General features: G+C 47.6%; 1 protein-coding gene across 1 annotated transcript in view; it reads left to right on the top strand.

Annotated features, from left to right (window-relative positions):
- LOC129710855 (seizure protein 6 homolog) overlaps window positions 1-18,844 on the top strand; it is a 381,323-nt gene that overhangs the window by 263,148 nt on the left and 99,331 nt on the right. The window contains exon 4 of the mRNA XM_055658139.1: window positions 10,786-10,978. Coding sequence (XP_055514114.1) covers window positions 10,786-10,978 — 193 coding nt within the window. The remainder of the gene's footprint in view (window positions 1-10,785; window positions 10,979-18,844) is intronic.

The following is an 18,844-nucleotide window of genomic DNA, read 5'->3' as shown; positions in this document are numbered from 1 at the left end:
TACCACGAATTTGATTTTTTTTTAAACTCGGGAGAGCTCTTGGAATGAACTCGTACCGTGGGACTGGGCTATTACTCCAGCATTTCATGTCTAAACCAGCACCTGCAGTTCCTTCCCCACACATAAACAATCAAAACAGTTCATTTTAAGATACTGTTATTTGTTTTTAAATCTCTGAATGGGCTCGCCCCGCCTTACCTCTCTGAGCTGCTCCACCCATACGCTCCTGCCCGGTCCCTCAGGTCAGCTGGTCAGCTGCTCCTGGAGGTACCGAGGTCTAGTCGGAGGCTCAGAGGGGTTAGAGCCTTCTCTGTTGCTGCTCCGGCACTCTGGAACACCCTGCCGTTGCACATCAGACAGGCCCCCTCACTGTCCATCTTCAAATCCAGTGTTAAAACACATTTGTACTCCCTGGCTTTTGACCATGCCTGAGGCTTTGCTTCTGTTTTTGGTGTTTTTGATGTTTCTTTATTTTACATGTCTTTTCCTACTATTTCTTTTGATTGTTATTTTTGGTGTGTATTAACTTTTTTGTCAATGATTAGTGATGTACAGCACTTTGTTGCATCTCTTCCAACCTCATCTATTGCGTCCGCTGCTCTAGATGTCAGCAGATCTATATCGGTGAGACCAAGCGGAGGTTGGGCGATCGTTTCGCCGAACACCTCCGCTCGGTCCGCAATAACCAAGCTGACCTCCCGGTGGCTCAGCACTTCAACTCCCCCCTCCCACTCCGCCTCCGACCTCTCTGTCCTGGGTCTCCTCCATGGCCACAGCGAGCAGCACCCGAAATTGGAGGAACAGCACCTTGTATTCCGTTTGGGGAGTCTGCACCCCCGGGGCATGAACATCGAATTCTCCCAATTTTGTTAGTCCTTGCTGTCTCCTCCCCTTCCTCAGCTCCCCTGCTGTCTCCTCCCACCCTCCAGCCTTCTGGCTACTCCTCCTTTTCCCTTTCTTGTCCCCACCTACCCCCACCCCCGATCAGTCTGAAGAAGGGTTTCGGCCCGAAACGTTGCCTATTTCCTTCGCTCCATAGATGTTGCTGCACCTGCTGAGTTTCTCCAGCTTTTCTGTGTAACTTTGTTGCAGCTATGTTTGTTTTTAAAGTGCTCTATAAATAAAATTATTATTATTATTATTATTAAAACTGGCAGTGTTCCTGAAGATATATTTGGCTGCTTCAGAGAGCGCATCAGAGATAAGTAATTAAGTGCCTTGAAAATTAATTGGGATGAAATCCTATGTGGCCAGTCTCTGAGGAGAAAGATGGAAAAATAGATAAATGGTTTTTCACTCCAAGACCAAATGGTTTGGGGTTATAAGTCTCCTGATAAAAACACATTCTGAGTAAACCAGCTGTTATAAATAGTATTCGGGGGGCCAAGTATGTTTCTAAATTAGAGAGAGTTTGCCAATTGGCCCCCTGTGAGTCTTTAGTTCATATGTTGACCATTAATTCTCAGAAGAAGGAGTTTGCCGTGCAAATGAAAGTTGCCCCAGTCAATGGAGACGGAACATACTAACTGGAGGGCTGAGACGACTCAGAAATACTTAGCAGTCATTAAACGAGAAAAGGAATGAATAATTTAACTGAACAAATAATGTCAGCTTTGGCATTTAATTCTCTCTCAAATATGATAGCAGAAAATCATAGATTAGGAAGGAGAAACCAACAGTGATGTGAAATTAGCTCTGAGGCAAAAGTTGAGTTTACTTAAGAGGTGCAGCGCGGAAACAGGCCCTTCGGCCCACTGAGTCCGCGCCGACCAGCGATCCCCGCACACTGACACGATCCTGCACGCACTAGGGACAATTTACAATTTTACCGACGCCAATTAACCTACAAACCTGCACGTCTTTGGTGTGTGGAATATCCCGGAGAAAACCCACGCAGGTCATGGGGAGAGCGTACAAACTCTGTACAGACAGCACCCGTGGTCAGGATCGAACCCGGGTCTCTGGCGCTGTGAGGCAGCGACTCTACCGCTGCGCCACCGTGCCGCACTAAGGTAAAAAGATTTTCTGGAACGTTTAGGGGTGGCAGGATGGCGCAGCGGTAGAGCTGCTGCCTCACTGCGCCAGAGACCCGGGTTCGATCCCGACTACAGGTTCTGCCTGTACGGAGTTTGTACGTTCTCTCCGTGACCACGTTTTCTCCAGTTTCCTTCCGCAAAGAAGTACAGGTTTGTAGGTTAATTGGCTTCTGCAAATTACCACTAGAACTAGTGTGCAGATGATCGCTGGTCTGCATGGGCTCAGTGGGCCGAAGGGCCTGTTTCCACACTGTATCTGTAAACTAAACTAAATTAAACTAAGAAATACAGTATTGCAGATGCTGGTTTACACTGAAGATAGACACAAAATGTTATGGGCCTGTCTCACTTGGTGATTTTTTCGGCAACTGCCGGCATCATTGACTGACGTATAATGCCATTCAATGTGATCGTGGCTGATCATCCCCAATCAGTACCCCGTTCCTGCCTTCTTCCCATATACCCCGACTCCGCTATCTTTAAGAGCCCTATCTAGCTCTCTCTTGAAAGTATCCAGAGAACCGGCCTCCCAGAGAATTCCACACTCACAACTCTCTCTGTGTGAAAAAGTGTTTCCTCATCTCCGTTCTAAATGGCTTACCCCCATATTCTTAAACTGCGTGGCCCCTGGTTCTGGTCTCCCCCAACATCGGGAACATGTTTCCTGCCTCTAGCTGTTTATGGGATAATTGGCTTGGACAGAGCATGGATAGGTGACATTTTGGACCAGGAATATGCCCACACAAAGCTACCTGCTCCTGTCGTGGATATTCCTGTCCAATGTGTTGCTGTATCGGGCTAAGATTAACTTTGTCAAAGTCAAAAGTCAAAGTATCCTTTATTGTCATTCAGACCTTTCGGTCTGGACGAAATTTTGTTGCCTTGCAGTCATACATATAATAAAAAACACACAATTAACACAAATTTAACATCCACCACAGTGAGTTCACCAGGCACCTCCTCACTGTGATGGAGGCAAAAGTCTTAGGGCTTCTGTCTCTTCCCTCCTGTTCTCCCTCTGAAGCAATCCAGGCCTCAAGTTAATAATAATAATATTAATAAATTTTATTTATGGGCGCCTTTCAAGAGTCTCAAGGACACCTTACAAAAATTTAGCAGGTAGAGGAAAAACATGTAAGGGGAATGAAATAAATAGTAGAGACATGACTAGTACACAAAGTAAAGACAGAATTCAATACAAAACACAATATGAGGCAACTCAAGCACAGATGAAAAGGGAGGGGGACGTGGGGATAAGGATAGGCAGAGGTGAAGAGATGGGTCTTGAGGCGGGTCTGGAAGATGGTGAGGGACACGGAATTGAGGATCAGTTGGGGGAGGGAGTTCCAGAGCCTGGGAGCTGCCCTGGAGAAGGCTCTGTCCCCAAAACTGTGGAGGTTGGACTTGTGGATGGAGAGGAGACCGGCTGATGTGGATCTGAGGGACCGTGAGGGTTGGTAGGGGGAGAGGAGGTCAGTGAGATATGGGGGGGGGCCAGATGGTGGAGGGTTTTGTAGGTGAGGACCAGGATTTTGTAGTTGATCCGGTGGGAGATGGGAAGCCAGTGAAGTTGTTTGAGGACTGGAGTGATGTGATGCCAGGATTTGGTGTGGGTGATGAGTCGGGCGGCTGCGTTCTGGACCAGTTGGAGTTGGTTGATGTAGATGGAGCTGATGCCAAGGAGAAGTGAGTTGCAATTGTCCAATCGGGAGGAGATGAAGGCATGTTAGCCACCCTTTACACTGTCCAAGACAGATCTTCAAGCCCAGGAAGGTGACACTGTTGTTGAGTCTCTCCACCATCGTCCCTAGACAGTGAACCATGGGAAACTATACTGTCTCTATACTGATAGTCAACTGGCAGACTTCTATGTCTATCTTCGGTGTTAACCAGTATCTGTAGTTCCTTCCTACACTCTTCATGTGGGTTGTATGTGTAGGAAGGAACTGGTAAATGCTGGTTTACCCCGGAGCTAGGCACAAAAATGGACAGGTCTGTAGGTTAAGTGTTCAAGAAGGAACTGCAGATGCTGGAAAATCGAAAGTAGACAAAAATGCTGGAGAAACTCAGCGGGTGCAGCAGCAGCATCGAAGGAAATAGGCAACGTTTAAGGAAATAGGCGACGTTTCGGGCCGAAACCCTTCTTCAGACTGTAGGTTAATTGGCTTGAGTTTGAACACTTGGTACAAGTGTAAATTGTCCCTATTGTGTGTCTGCTTGTGTTAATGTGCGGGGATCGCTGGTCGGTACGGACTCGGTGGGCCGAAGGGCCTGTGTACTCGCTGTCTCTCTAAACTAAACTAAACTAGGCAAAAAAACGTTTCAAGACTTTTGTAGATTAGAACCTGGAGATTGGTTTAATAACACTTCCATTTCCAGGATTTACATAATGTATCATTGATGTTGCAGTTATTCAGATAGACGTGTATTCCAGATAAGCCACAGAAGCAGGCATATAATCCTCTAAATGTTAACGGTGGGAGGTATAGAGCAGACAGCGTTGCCTAAATATGAAAAGACAAATTGATTAAATCTCTTCAGATTAAAGACGTCACAAGGAGAAAGGCAAAGAAGGAGAAACATAGACCGTAGAACAAGGCTGTGTAGGAAGGAACTGCAGGTGCTGGTTTATACTGAAGATAGACACAAAGTGCTGGAGTAACTGCACGAGTCAGGTGGCAACTCTGGAGAAAGGGAATAGGTGACGTTTTGTGTCCAATCCCTTGTTCAGACTACTGAAACACGTACAGTGGGAGTTCAGGAGGCTCAGATATCCAAATAGCAGAATAAAAAAAAGCCTGGTTTGCGATTGCTTCTCATTTGTGTTCTGAATCACATTGATCACATTGAATGGCGGTGCTGGCTCGAAGGGTCGAATGGCCTACTCCTGTGTCTATTGTCTGTTGTCTATTGAAGCTGGAGGATTATTTTCCAAGGTAGACATAAAATGCTGGAAGGTAGACATAAATGCTGGGGAAACTCAGCATGTGAGGCAGCATCTATGGAGCGAAGGAATAGTGACGATTCGGGTGGAGACCCTTCCTCAGTCTGAAGAAGGGTCTCGACCCAAAACGTCACCCATTCCTTCTCTCCAGAGATGCTGCCTGTCCCGCTGAGTTACTCCAGCATTCTGTGTCTACCTTCGATTTAAATCAGCACCTGCAGTTCTTTCTTACACGGATTATTACACAAATGCATGCGGTGACATATTGTTCAGACAAGTGTAAACAGGCATGAATGTGATTCAAGTACGTTCAGCCTTCTGCATCGCTGAGGAAAAGGGCTCCAGCTGTGTTTGGTTCATTTAAAACCACCTGCAGGGAAAACTGGCAAATGGCCTTCAAACACATCTGCTCATTTAGACTTTAGTCTTTAGAGATACAGCATGGTAACAGGCCGTTCGGCCCACCGAGCCCCTGCCGACCAGCGATCACCCTGTACACTGGCACTATCCTATACACACTGGGGACAATCGACAATAGACAATTGGTGCAGGAGTAGGCCATTCGGCACTTCGAGCCAGCACCGCCATTCAATGTGATCATGGCTGATCATCCCCTATCAATAACACGTGCCTGCCTTCTCCCCATATCCCCTGACTCCACTATCTTTAAGAGCCCTATCTAGCTCTCTCTTGAAAGTATCCAGAGAACCGGCCTCCACCGCCCTCTGAGGCAGAGAATTCCACAGACTCACAACTCTCTGTTAGAAAAAGTGTTTCCTCGTCTGAGTTCTAAATGGCCGACCCCTTATTCTCAAACTGTGGCCCCTGGTTCTCAACGTCTTTGGAGTGTTGTATTGGATTGTAATCTGGAGAAAGACAATAGGTGATGTATCAGGACGGGACCCTTCTTCAGATTCCAGTCTGAAGAAGGATTCAGACCTGAAACGCCACCTATTCTTTTTCTCCAGAGTTGCTGCCTGACCTGCTGTGTTACTCCAGCACTTTGTGTCTATCTTCAGTATAAACCAGCACCTGCAGTTCCTTCCTACACGGCCTTGTTCTATGTTACTCCTTCTGTGCCTTTCTCCTTATGACGCAGGAAGATTGTTCCCGATGTTGGGGAAGTCCAGGACAAGGGGGTCACAGTTTAAGGATAAAGGGGAAATCTTTTAGGACCGAGATGAGAGAAACATTTTTCACACAGAGAGTGGTGAATCTCTGGAATTCTCTGCCACAGAAGGTTGTTGAGGCCACAGTTCATTGGCTATATTTAAGTGGGAGTTAGATGCGGCCCTTGTGGCTAAAGGGATCAGGGGGTATGGAGAGAAGGCAGGGATGGGATACTGAGTTGGATGATCAGCCATGATCATATTGAATGGTGGTGCAGGCTCGAAGGGCCGAATGGCCTCTACTCCTGCACCTATTTTCTATGTTTCTATGTTTCTATGACATCTTTAATCTGAAGAGATTTAATCAATTTGTCTTTTCATATTTAGGCAGCGCTGTCTGCTCTATACCTCCCTCCAGGCTCTTAGAGATAGCGGAGTCAGGGGATATGGGGAGAAGGCAGGAACGAGGTACTGACTGGGGATGATCAGCCATGATCATATTGAATGGCGGTGCTGGCTCGACGGGCCGAATGGCCTACTCCTGCACCTATTGTCTATTGTCTAAATTGTCCCTAATGTGTGTAGGCTTGTGTTAATGTGCGGGGATCGCTGGTCGGTACGGACTCGGTGGGCCGAAGGGCCTGTCTACCCGCTGTGTCTCTAAACTAAACTAAACTAAAGTACACGGAAAAAAAACTAGAACAGGCGCCTGCCTGTTTATGGTGGTCGTTTCAAGACTTTTGTAGATTAGAACCTGGAGATTGGTTTAATAACACTTCCATTTCCAGGATTTACATAATGTATCATTGATGTTGCAGTTATTCAGATAGAAGTGTATTCCAGATAAGCCACAGAAGCAGGAATATAATCCTCTAAATGTTAACGGTGGGAGGTATAGAGCAGACAGCGCTGCCTAAATATGAAAAGACAAATTGATTAAATCTCTTCAGATTAAAGACGTCACAAGGAGAAAGGCAAAGAAGGATAAACATAGAATGTAGAACAAGGCTGTGTAGGAAGGAACTGCAGGTGCTGGTTTATACTGAAGATAGACACAAAGTGCTGGAGTAACTCAGCAGGACAGGCAGCAACTCCAGAGAGAAGGAATGGGAGACTGAGACTGAGAGTCAGTGGAGAGGGAGTCCAGAGATATGGAAGGGTAAGGTGTGAAATCGACAGATCAAAGAGGATTATATAAGGAAATGTAGAACGGTTCATTGGTAGCTGAGGGGAAGGTGACAACGAGGTGTAATATTAATCAGTAATATTAACCAGGAGGACAGCAGGAGTCGGAGAAAGCAGATTCGGCCCTTCGAGCCAGCACCGCCATTCAACGTGATCATGGCTGATCATCCCCAATCAGTGCCCCTTTCCTGCCTTCTCCCCATATCCCCTGACTCCGCTATCTTTAAGAGCTCTATCTAGCTCTCTCTTGAAAGTATCCAGAGAACCGGCCACCACCACCCTCTGAGACAGAGAATTCCACAGACTCACAACTCTCTGTGAGAAAATGTGTTTCCTCGTCTCCTTTCTGAATGGCTTACCCCTAATTCTTAAACTGTGTGTGGCCCCTGGTCCTGGACTCCCCCAACATCGGGAACATGTTTCCTGCCTCTAATGTGTTCAATCCCATCAGGCAAGAGGTACAGAAGTGTGAAAACGCACACCTCCAGATTCAGAGACAGTTTCTTCCCGGCTGTAATCAGGCAACTGAACCATCCCACCACAACCAGAGAGCGGTCCTGAACTACTCTCCACCTCATTGGTGACCCTCGGACTACCTTTGATCGGACTTTACTGGCTTTACCTTGCACCAAATGTTATTCCCTTATCATGTATCTGTACACTGTAAATGGCTCGATTGGCATCATGCATTGGCTTTCCGCTGACTGGTTAGCACGAAACAAAAGCTTTTCACTGTACCTCAGTACACGTGACAATAAACTAAACTGAATTGAGTATGACATGAGATAATGTGTCTGAAGTCGCCTCACCAGGAAAAGCTTATCCTAAGTCTGAAGAAGGGTCTCGACACGAAACGTCACCCATTCTTTCTCTCCAGAGATGCTGCCTGTCCCGCTGAGTTGCTCCAGCATTTTGTGTCTACCTTCGATTTAAACCAGCATCTGCAGTTCTTTGGTACACATTGTAATATAGTTGTCTGATAGTATATTTAGTTATAAGTGCAGCGTAGGTTTACAAGGTTAATTCCCGGGATGGCGGGACTGTCATATGTTGAGAGAATGGAGCAGCTGGGACTTGTACACTCTGGAATTTAGAAGGATGAGAGGAGATCTTATTGAAACATATAAGATTATTAACGGATTGGACACGTTAGAGGCAGGAAACATGTTCCCGATGTTGGGGGAGTCCAGAACCAGGGGCCACAGTTTAAGAATAAGGGGTAAGCCATTTAGAACGGACACTTTTTCACACAGAGAGTTGTGTCTCTATTCGGTTTAAAACAGCATCTGTAGTTCCTTCCGACACAGAGCTAATCCTAATAATCTTTGCTTGGCATTATTTGATGGCAGCCTAGTGGTGTATTGTCTTTACACCCAGTATTAATACGTCTAACAATTTCCCGCTCTCTCGGATGGCGTTATCAGTGCAGAGGTTGGAGTGATGGAAACAAAATCACTTGGAGAGTGTAGATATTACCCAAGGGCCTCAATGTGACAGGGGACTGTTTTAGTGAAGTATGTTCAAACAAGTTTGGTATTTGTCTGCCGATTTTGAAGTCACGTCAAACAACTGCTAGGACTGCACCAGAGCCTCACAGCACCAGAGACCCGGGTCCCATCCTGAGTACGGGTGCTGTCCACGTGGAGTTTGCACGTTCGCCCAGTGACCGCGTGGGTTTTCTCCGGGTGCTCCGGTTTCCTCCCGCATCTCAAGGACGTGCGGGTTTGCAGGTTAATTGGCTTCTGGAAATTTGTAAATTGTCCCCAGCGTGCATGTGTAGGAGGGTGTTAGTGTACGGGGCGATCTCTGGTCCGCACAGCCTAGCTGGGGGGAAGGGCCTGTTTCCACACTGCATGTCTGGAGTCGTATGTTTGCAGGATGGAAATATCCACGGCTGGAGGTCGCAGCTTAAAGCAGAGAGGAGGAAAACTTAAAGGGGATGTGCAGGGCAAGTGTTTTACACAGAGGGGGGTGGAGAGTGGGGACGTGTTGCCAGGGGTGGTGGTGGAGGCAGAGACGACTGTGGGTGCCAAGTGACTGTTAGATAGGCAGATGGATATGCAGGGAATGTACGGACAGGCTGATGAGATTAGTGTAACTTGGCATCATGTTCGGCACAGACATTGTGGGTCGAAGGGCCTGTCCCTGTGCTGTACTGTTCTATGTAGTTGGATAAGGGGTCAGCCGTTTAGAACGGAGACGAGGGAACACTTTTTCACACAGAGAGTTGTGAGTCTGTGGAATTCTCTGCCTCAGAGGGCGGTGGAGGCCGGTTCTCTGGATACTTTCAAGAGAGAGCTAGATAGGGCTCTTAAAGATAGTGGAGTCAGGGGATATGGGGAGAAGGCAGGAACGGGGTACTGATTGGGGATGACCAGCCAAGATCACATTGAAAGGTGGTGCTGGCTCGAAGGGCCGAATGGCCTACTCCTGCACCTATTGTCTATTGACAGGTACGTGGATAGGACAGGTTTGGAGGGATATGGACCAAACGCAGGCAGGTGGGACTAGTGTAGGTGGGACATGTTGGCCAGTGTGGGCAAGTTGGGCCAAAGGGCCTGTTTCCCCCGCAGTCTCACTCTGTGACTATGATTCTCTGGCACTATACCCATAACCCAGAATCGGCTGGTTGGGATGTTTAGCTGTTCTTTGGGTACTTGGTTAGAGTTTGCACTGGGCCAATCTGTTCCGCAGCCTGCTCTTGTAAGAAGACAAAAATTAAATCAGACTATCACGCTGTAACCTAAATTTGCATCCAGTGGGTCTTCATAAACGCAGCCCACTGCCAGGAAAACTGAGTCATTGAATTTGTATTTAACTAATATGTAATTTGAAAGTTATCATCATCATGTGTTCCTTGTCAAAATTAAACGTGTGTTCTACTGGAGGACAAAATCCATAAATGTCATGGCTTTGCTGCTGTTCATGAAGTCATAAGCGATAGGGGCAGAATTAGGCCATTCGGCCCATCAAGTCCACTCCGCCAGTCAACCATGGCTGACCTATCTCTCCCTCCCAACCCTATTCTCCTCATAACCCCATAACATAAAAGGACTGGAAAAGCTAGATGCAGGAAAAATGTTCCCAATGTTCGGCGAGTCCAGAACCAGGGGCTACACACACAGTCTTAGAATAAAGGGGAGGTCATTTAAGACTGAGGTGAGAAAAAAAAACGTTTTCACCCAGAGAGTTGTGAATTTGTGGAATTCCCTGCCACGGAGGGCAGTGGAGGCCAAGTCACTGGATGGATTTAAGAGAGAGTTAGCTATCAGATCAGATCAGGTTAGCTATCTGAGCTCTAGGGGCTAGTGGAATCAAGGGATATGGGGAGAAGGCAGGCACGGGTTATTGATAGGAGACGATCAGCCATGATCACAATGAATGGCGGTGCTGGCTCGAAGGGCCGAATGGCCTCCTCCTGCACCTGTTTTCTATGTTTCTAACCCCTGGCACTCTAAACTAAACTAAACGGCCATCTTGTGTCAATATTCTCTGTGCGATCTGTCCACAGGTGAAGAACATCAACGTGTCGGAGGGGGAGACGCTGACCATTGAAGCACTGGATGGAGACGGTCCGACGGTTCTTGCCAACGAGTCCATCTTGATGAAAGGCCAGGTGATTCGCAGCCCGAGCAATCGACTCTCTATCCATTTCCAAAGCATCCAACTCCGAAAGCCAGGCTCCTTCCAATTCCATTATCAAGGTAGGTGCTTACACCCCAGGGCTGCAATAATGGATGCAAGCCATCGCGTGCGTTTGGTTTAGTTTAGTTTAGAGATACAGCGTGGAAACAGGCCCTTCGGCCTACCGAGTCTGCACTGACCACTAACGCTATCCTTATACACACTGGGGACAATTTACATTTTATACCAAGCCTATTAACCTACCGACCTGTACGTCTCTGGTGGAGTGTGGGAGGAAACCGCAGATCACGTAGAAAATCCACGCAGGTCACGGGGAGAATGTACAAACTCCGTACAGACAGCGCCCATAGTCGGGATCGAACCCGGGATTCTGGCGCTGAAAGCTCTGGTGCAAGGCAGTGACTCTACCACTGCGCCAACATGCTGCCCTTGGTTGTGTGACTGGGTATCTTTGCCCATAGACTCGTAGAGTGATACAGCGTGGAAACAGGCCCTTTGGCCCACCTTCCCCACACCAGCCAACATGTCCCAGCTACACTAGTCCCACCTGCCTGTCTTTGGCCCTTATCCCTCCAAACCTGCCCTGTCCACGTACCAATGTGTAAACATGTGGCTCTATTGAGAAAATGCTCAAAGTAGCCGGAGATCAGACGAATGAAATCTCCTCCGACATGAGATGGGACTCGTTCAGCTTCAATGTCACAGTGGCGCAGCGGGTAGAGCTGCTGCCTCAAAGCGCCAGAGACCCGGGTTCGATCCTGACCACAGGTGCTGTCTGTGTGGAGTTTGCATGTTCTCCCTGTGACCGCGCGGGTTCCCTCCCGCATCCCAAAGACGTGCAGGTTTGTACGTTAATTGGCTTCTGTCAAATTGTAAATTGTCCCCAGTGTGTGGGATAATGCAGGTGTAAGGAGCCATTGTTGGTCGGCGCGGACTCAGTCGACCACGGGACCTGTTTCTACAATGTATCTCCAATGTGTGAGCAACCAGCTTGAATGGGTGATCGATATTCGACGTTGTTTCGACGGGCTGTAGGGCAGGTTTGCACGCTATATCTCTAAAATTACACTTGCTGCAATATAACCTCAGCTGCTAACTTGGTGTTATTTACAGTCAGTGGTACAGGTGTCTGCGATAATTAGTTGAATATTAGACCACTGTATTAACATATAGATCACTTGAAACATTAGACCACTTGAAACATATAAGATTGTTAAGGGCTTGGACACACTAGAGGCAGGAAATATGTTCCCGATGTTGGGGGAGTCCAGAACCAGGGGCCACACAGTTTAAGAATAAGTAGTAAGCCATTTAGAACAGAGACGAGGAAACACTTTTTCTCACACAGAGTTGTGAGTCTGTGGAATTCTCTGCCTCAGAGGGTGGTGGAGGCCAGTTCTCTGGATACTCTCAAGAGAGAGCTAGATAGGGCTCTTAAAGATAGCGGGGTCAGGGGATATGGGGAGAAGGCAGGAACGGGGTACTGATTGTGGACGATCAGCCATGATCACATTGAATGGCGGTGCTGGCTCGAAGGGCCAAATGGTCTCCTCCTGCACCTGCCTCCTCCTGCACCTATTGTCTATTGTCTATTATGATGTGTTTCTTTAATAGGAGACATTTGCAAAGCCTGCTCCTAAATGCATGCATCGCAGTATGTCGTTAGGTCAGAATATCCTCCAGATGCTTATTCCGTTATTGCCGAACATATGCTGCTTACAGTAAAAGCATTTGCAGTTTGATTTTATCGTTCGAAAATTAATTAGAGGATTGACAAATAAATAAGGGACTGGCGGAATCCCAATTTTCCTGATCTTGGAATATAAGAAAGAATGTGCATTCTAGTTTAGGGTAGACAAAAATGCTGGAGAAACTCAGCGGGTGTGGCAGCATCTATGGAGATCAGGATGAAAAACAGACCAGAAGAAGGGTCTCGACCCGAAACGTTGCCCATTTTGCTCGCTCCATAGATGCTGCCTCACTCGCTGAGTTTCTCCAGCATTTGTGTCTAACTTTTATTTTTATTAATATGCTTTTGTTCGTCTTTTATTATTTTTATTTTAATCTTAAAATGAACTTATTTAAAATACCAAAGAGTAAAAAAAGTGTCAATGAAATAATGCTGACGGCCACAATTCAAATATTAGTAAGTCATGAGGGCTATTTTAACAAAATATTGTAGATTTTGAAGTATATCTAATTGAAGTTTCTTGGATGTGGCCTTAGTAGATTACAGCTAACTGAATGCAGCATTCCACCATGTAAAGGTTCCCCCACCCCTGGGCTAGCGGAAGCAAGGGATATGGGGAGAAGGCAGGCATGGGGTACTGATTGTGGATGATCAACCATGATTACAATGAATGGCAGTGCTGGCTCGAAGGGCCGAATGGCCTCCTCCTGCACCTATTGTCTCCAGAATAAGGGGTCACAGTTTAAGGATAAGGGGGAAATCTTTTAGGACCGAGATGAGGAAAACTTTTTTCACACAGAGAGTGGTGAATCTCTGGAATACTCTGCCACAGAAGGTAGTTGAGGCCACAGTTCATTGGCTATATTTAAGAGGGAGTTAGATGTGGCCCTTGTGGCTAAAGGGATCAGGGGGTATGGAGAGAAGGCAGGTACAGGATACTGAGTTGGATGATCAGCCATGATCACATTGAATGGCGGTGCTGGCTTGAGGGGCCGAATGGCCTCCTCCTGCACCTATTGTCTATTGTCTATTGACAGGGACATGTTTGGAGGGATATGGACCAAACGCAGGCAGGTGGGACTAATGTAGCTAGGACATGTTGGCCTGTGTGGGCAAGTTGGGCCAAAGGGCCTGTTTCTCCCGCAGTCTCACTCTGCGACTGTATGTTTCTATCTAAACCTCTCTATTTGACTCAGGCCCGCAAACACAGGCCACAACCTGGTGAATCTTTCCAGCCCATAGCTTTCTAGTGTAGTCACATCCTTCCTAGAACTGGCTACAAGAACTGGAACAAAATTAATGATACTGATGTCATGTTCAACGGCAAATTGTTGGCATGCCCTCGCTATGGTGGCAGAGTGGTGAAGCTACTGGGCTGGTACCCAACACCGTGAATTATTCATCTGGTGTCATGAGTTCAAGCCCCAACACGACGACTGTGAAATTTAATTGTGTTCATTGCATAAAAATCTGCCTGCTTAGTTTAGTTTAGACACTAGTTTTTTAAGCAAACTCATTTTTTTTAAAAAAGTTAAGAGTGGCCAAGTTCAAATAGCTGCTCATTGATGGCTGGTTGCACAGGGCACCTCGACTCAATCCAACCCTGACCTGAGAAGTTCAGGGACATGCCTCAAGCACAAAGAGATGCTTTGTTAAAACAAGGATTTTTAATGTGGAAACAAGGAACTGCTGATGCAGGTTTATGAAGAGAGACACAAAGTGCTGGAGTAACTCAGCGGGACTGAGGGAGGGTCTCGGCCAGAAACATCACCTATCTGTGTTCTCCGGAGGTGTTGCCTGACCCGCTGAGTTACTCCAGCACTGGAGTCCAGAAACAGGGGCCACACAGTTTAAAAATAAGGGGTGAGCCATTTAGAACGGAGATGAGGAAACACACTTTTTCCACCCAGAGAGTTGTGAGTCTGTGGAATTCTCTGCCTCGGTGGAGGCCAGTTCTCTGGATACTTTCAAGAGAGAGGTAGATAGGACACTTATTGCCCCTGTCCCACTTAGGAAACCTGAACGGAAACCTCTGGAGACTTTGCGCCCCACCCAAGGTTTCCGTGCGGTTCCCGGAGGTTGCAGGCGGTTGCCGGAGGTTGCAGGTAGTGGAAGCAGGTAGGGAGACTGACAAAAACCTCCGGGAACCTCACGGAAACCTTGGGTGGGGTGCAACGTCTCCACAGGGGTCCGTTCAGGTTTCCTAAGTGGGACAGGGGCATAAAGATAGCGGAGTCAGGGGATATGGGGAGAAGGCAGGAACGGGGTACTGATTGTGGATGATCAGCCATGATCACATTGAATGGCGGTGCTGGCTCGAAGGGCCAAATGGCCTACTCCTACACCTAATGTCTATTGTCCTGCACTTTGTGATTTCCTCAGCATTTTATAAGGGCTCTAATTCATTTTAAGAAGAATTTGCAAAGTAGAAACGTGCGGCTTGGATTAGTGAGGTTGAGGCAGATCTGGTACATGGATTGGAATCAACATCACTGCAGGGTCAGTATTTATACTGTGTTATTTCTGGGAGATGAACCGTAATACATTTTAATCGCCTGCCATCTGCCATGCAAGAAGATTCATTTGTATTCTCTGCAATTCCCTGAGCAACAGTATTGTGAAGGGTGAACTATTCTGTTCAAGAGGATGCGTTTACAGTTTCACGTATAGTGGGATCCGCAGCTTCTGTCTGGCTAGGTCATTGCTAACGTGCCATGTCTGTTTAGTATTACTTCAGTTTATCGTCACATGTGCCGAGGTACAGTGAAAAGCATTGTTGTCGCCTGCGAATCGGTCAGCGGAAAAACTGGTTTCTCAATGTTCAGCAAGACTTTCAAGAGAGAGCTGAGCTAGATAGGGCTCTTGACGATGGCAGAGTCAGGAGACATGGGGAGAAGGCAGGGACGGGGCACTGATTGGGGATGATCAGCCATGATCACAGTGAATGGGCGGTGCTGCCTCGAAGACCGCATGGGTTTTCTCCCAGATCTCCGAGTTTTCAAGAGAGAGTTAGATTTAACTCTTCGGGGCTGAGGGGATCAAGGGATATGGGGATAAAGCCATAATGGGGTACTGGTTTTGGACGATCAGCCATGATCATATTGAATGGCAGTGCTGGCTCAATGGGCCGAATGGCCTACTCCTGCACCTATTGCCTGATTCCACCCACACTCCAAAGACGTACAGGTTTGTAGATTAATTGGCCTGGTATAGTGTAAAAAAATTGTCTCTAATGTGTGTTAATGTGCGGGGATCGCTGGCCGGCGTGGACTCGGTGGGCCGAAGGGCCTGTTTCCACGCTGTATCTCTAAACTAAACTAACCTATATGTGATTAAAATCGAGCCGTCCACAGTGCGTACGTACAGCATTAAGGGAATAATGTTTAGTGCAAGATAAAGTCCAGCAACGTCCGATTAAAGATAGTCCGTAGGTCACCAATGAGGTAGATAGTAGCTCATACCAATGAGATATATGATAAGGGAATAACGTTCAGTGTAAAGCTCTCTGGTTGTGGTAGGATGGTTCAGTTGCCTGTTAACAGCTGGGAAGAAACTGCCCCTGAATCTGTAGGTAGACACAAAATGCTGGAGTAACTCAGCGGGACAGGTAGCATCTCTGGAGAGAAGGAATGGGTGACGTTTTGGGTTGAGACGCTTCTTCAGACTTCAGACCTGATTCTGGAGTGTGTGCGTGCATTTTCACACTTCTGTACCTCTTGCCCGATGGGAGAGGGGAGAAGAGGGAGTGACCGGGGGTGAGACTGGCCCTTGATGATGCTGCTGGCCTTGCCGAGGCAGCGTGAGGTGTAGATGGAGTCAATGGGAGGGAGGTTGGTGTGTGCGATGGTCTGGGCTGCGTCCACAACTGGAGCCGTTCCCAATCCGTGCTGTGATGCGTCGCGGTAAAACGCTTTCCCGCGGCGCATCTGTTGCTGTAGCCAGTTGTTGCAGGTTGTAATCTGTTGAAGCATTCGCAGGTCTACCATGCAGGTTTCTGAATGCAGGTCAAGTCAAGTCAAGTCAACTTTATAGACACATACAAGATGTGCAGTGAGATGCTTGCGGGATTGTGCAAAACAACAGAACAGAACCAGTATTTACATTAAAATAAGAAGACACAACAGTATTTACGCTCTGGTGAGATCGGAGTTTACAGTCCTGACGGTCTGTGGGAAGAAACTCCGTCTCATCCTCTCTGTTTCCGCTGGGTGACAGCGGAGGCGTTTGCCTGACCGTAGCAGCTGGAACAGTCTGTTGCTGGGGTGGTAGGGGTCCCCCATAATGTTGCTGGCACCTCCTGGTGTATAGGTCCTGCAAGAGGGGGGGGGGGGTGTAGTTCCCATGGTGCGTTTGGCCGAACGCACTACTCTCTGCAGAGCGCTTCCTGTCCTGGGCAGAGCTGTTGCCAAAACAGATGGAGATGTTTCTGGTCAGGCTTCTTTCTACAGCACCAGAGTGGACGGTGTGGAGTATCTCACACAGTGGGACTCCACAACATCAGCCTAGGGGCGAGGAGAAGGTGCGGACAGGTGGGTGGAAAGTTCCAGTGACAGCATTCAAAAGATCAGACAGATTCCCCAACAGAATCATAGAGTAATGTGTGAAGTTTTGGTCCCCTAATTTGAGTAAGGACATTCTTTCTATTGAGGGTGTGCAGCGTAGGTTTACAAGGTTAATTCCCGGGATGGCGGGACTGTCATATGCTGAGAGAATGGAGCAGCTGGGCTTGTGCACTCTGGAGTTTAGAAGGACGAGAGGGGATCTTATTGAAACATATAAGATTGTTAAGGTTTTGGACACGTTAGAGGCAGGAAACATGTTCCCGATGTTGGGGGAGTCCAGAACCAGGGGCCACAGTTCAAGAATAAGGGGTTAGCCATTTAGAACGGAGACGAGGAAACAATTTTTCACACACAGAGCTGTGAGTCTGTGGAATTCTCTGCCTCAGAGGGCGGTTCTCTGGATACTTTCAAGAGAGAGCTAGATGGGGCTCTGAAAGATAGCGGAGTCAGGGGATATGGGGAGAAGGCAGGAATGGGGTACTGATTGGGGACGATCAGCCATGATCACATTGAATGGCGGTGCTGGTTTAGAAGGGCCAAATGGCCTACTCCTGACCTATTGTCTATTGTCTATTGTCATACAGCATGGATACAGGCCCTTCGGCCCAACTCGTCCGTGCCGACCACGATGCCCCATCTACGATAGCCCTATTTTCCCGGGTTTGGCCCATATCCCTCTCAACCATGTACGGGAAGGTTTGAACCAAAGATAGACCCAAAAAGCTGGAGTGACTCAGTGTGACAGGCAGCATCTCTGGAGGTCGAGGACCCGAAACGTCACCCATACCTTCCCTCCAGAGATGCTGCCTGTCCCGCTGAGTTACTCCAGCTTTATTGTGTATGTCTTCCCTCTTAACATTTCCTACCCAGGGTTGGGGATAAATCTGTGAATGGTCTTAAAGCAGATTTATTTTCAGACCTGACACATCCTTCAGCATGCTGCAAGATTAAACATGAAAACTGCCAGCTTGCAGCTGCTCTTTTATTGTGACCATGTTTATTTCTCTAATTAACGGTGAGTGAACTATGCCTGGGATCTCATTTTGAACATATATAAAACCTATATTGATTTGCATGGGTTTTAGTTACGAGGTGAATGTTCCTCATCATTCAGATACTAGAGGGCATAGCCTTAAAGTGACAGAGGCAGGGTGGAAAGGAGATTTTAGTAAGGCTTTTGAGGTATATAAAATTCAGAGAGGCATAGAGTTCTTCAGAGTCCGCAGAAGGGTCACAAGCCGAGGTCACAGTCTGCCCTCTCCTCATTCTCATCCACTTCACCTCCCAGTACTTTTCCACCGGTCCCTCCTTCTCCTCACCTGCCTGCCTGCCACTCCCCTCTCATCAGCCTAACTCTCCTCACCTGTTGCCACTGATCACCAATTAACCCGGTATATAGACTCTCCTCACCATTCACACAGTGCCAGATTGTTCTCAGCATTCATGCAAGACTCTCCAGCGATTTCCCGACTGACTACACGGATTCGAACCTGCCTGCCCCTGACCATTCCGTCCTGTCGTCTTCCCGGATATCACCTCAGCCTTCTGTCCCCGACCACGGCCTTCGTCCCGTACCTCCTGGTTTCTGTCTGCCTCTCTCCTGGGCTGTTTGGTGTATCCCTGCAACGGCTCCTTGACTTCCTGCCTGACTTCGACTCTCCTTTCGTCTGTCC

Source organism: Leucoraja erinacea, chromosome 28 (genome assembly GCF_028641065.1).
Source record: "Leucoraja erinacea ecotype New England chromosome 28, Leri_hhj_1, whole genome shotgun sequence".
NCBI lineage: Eukaryota > Metazoa > Chordata > Chondrichthyes > Rajiformes > Rajidae > Leucoraja > Leucoraja erinaceus.
Note: the sequence above shows the minus strand (reverse complement) of the source record. Positions and strands in the feature narration are given on the sequence as shown.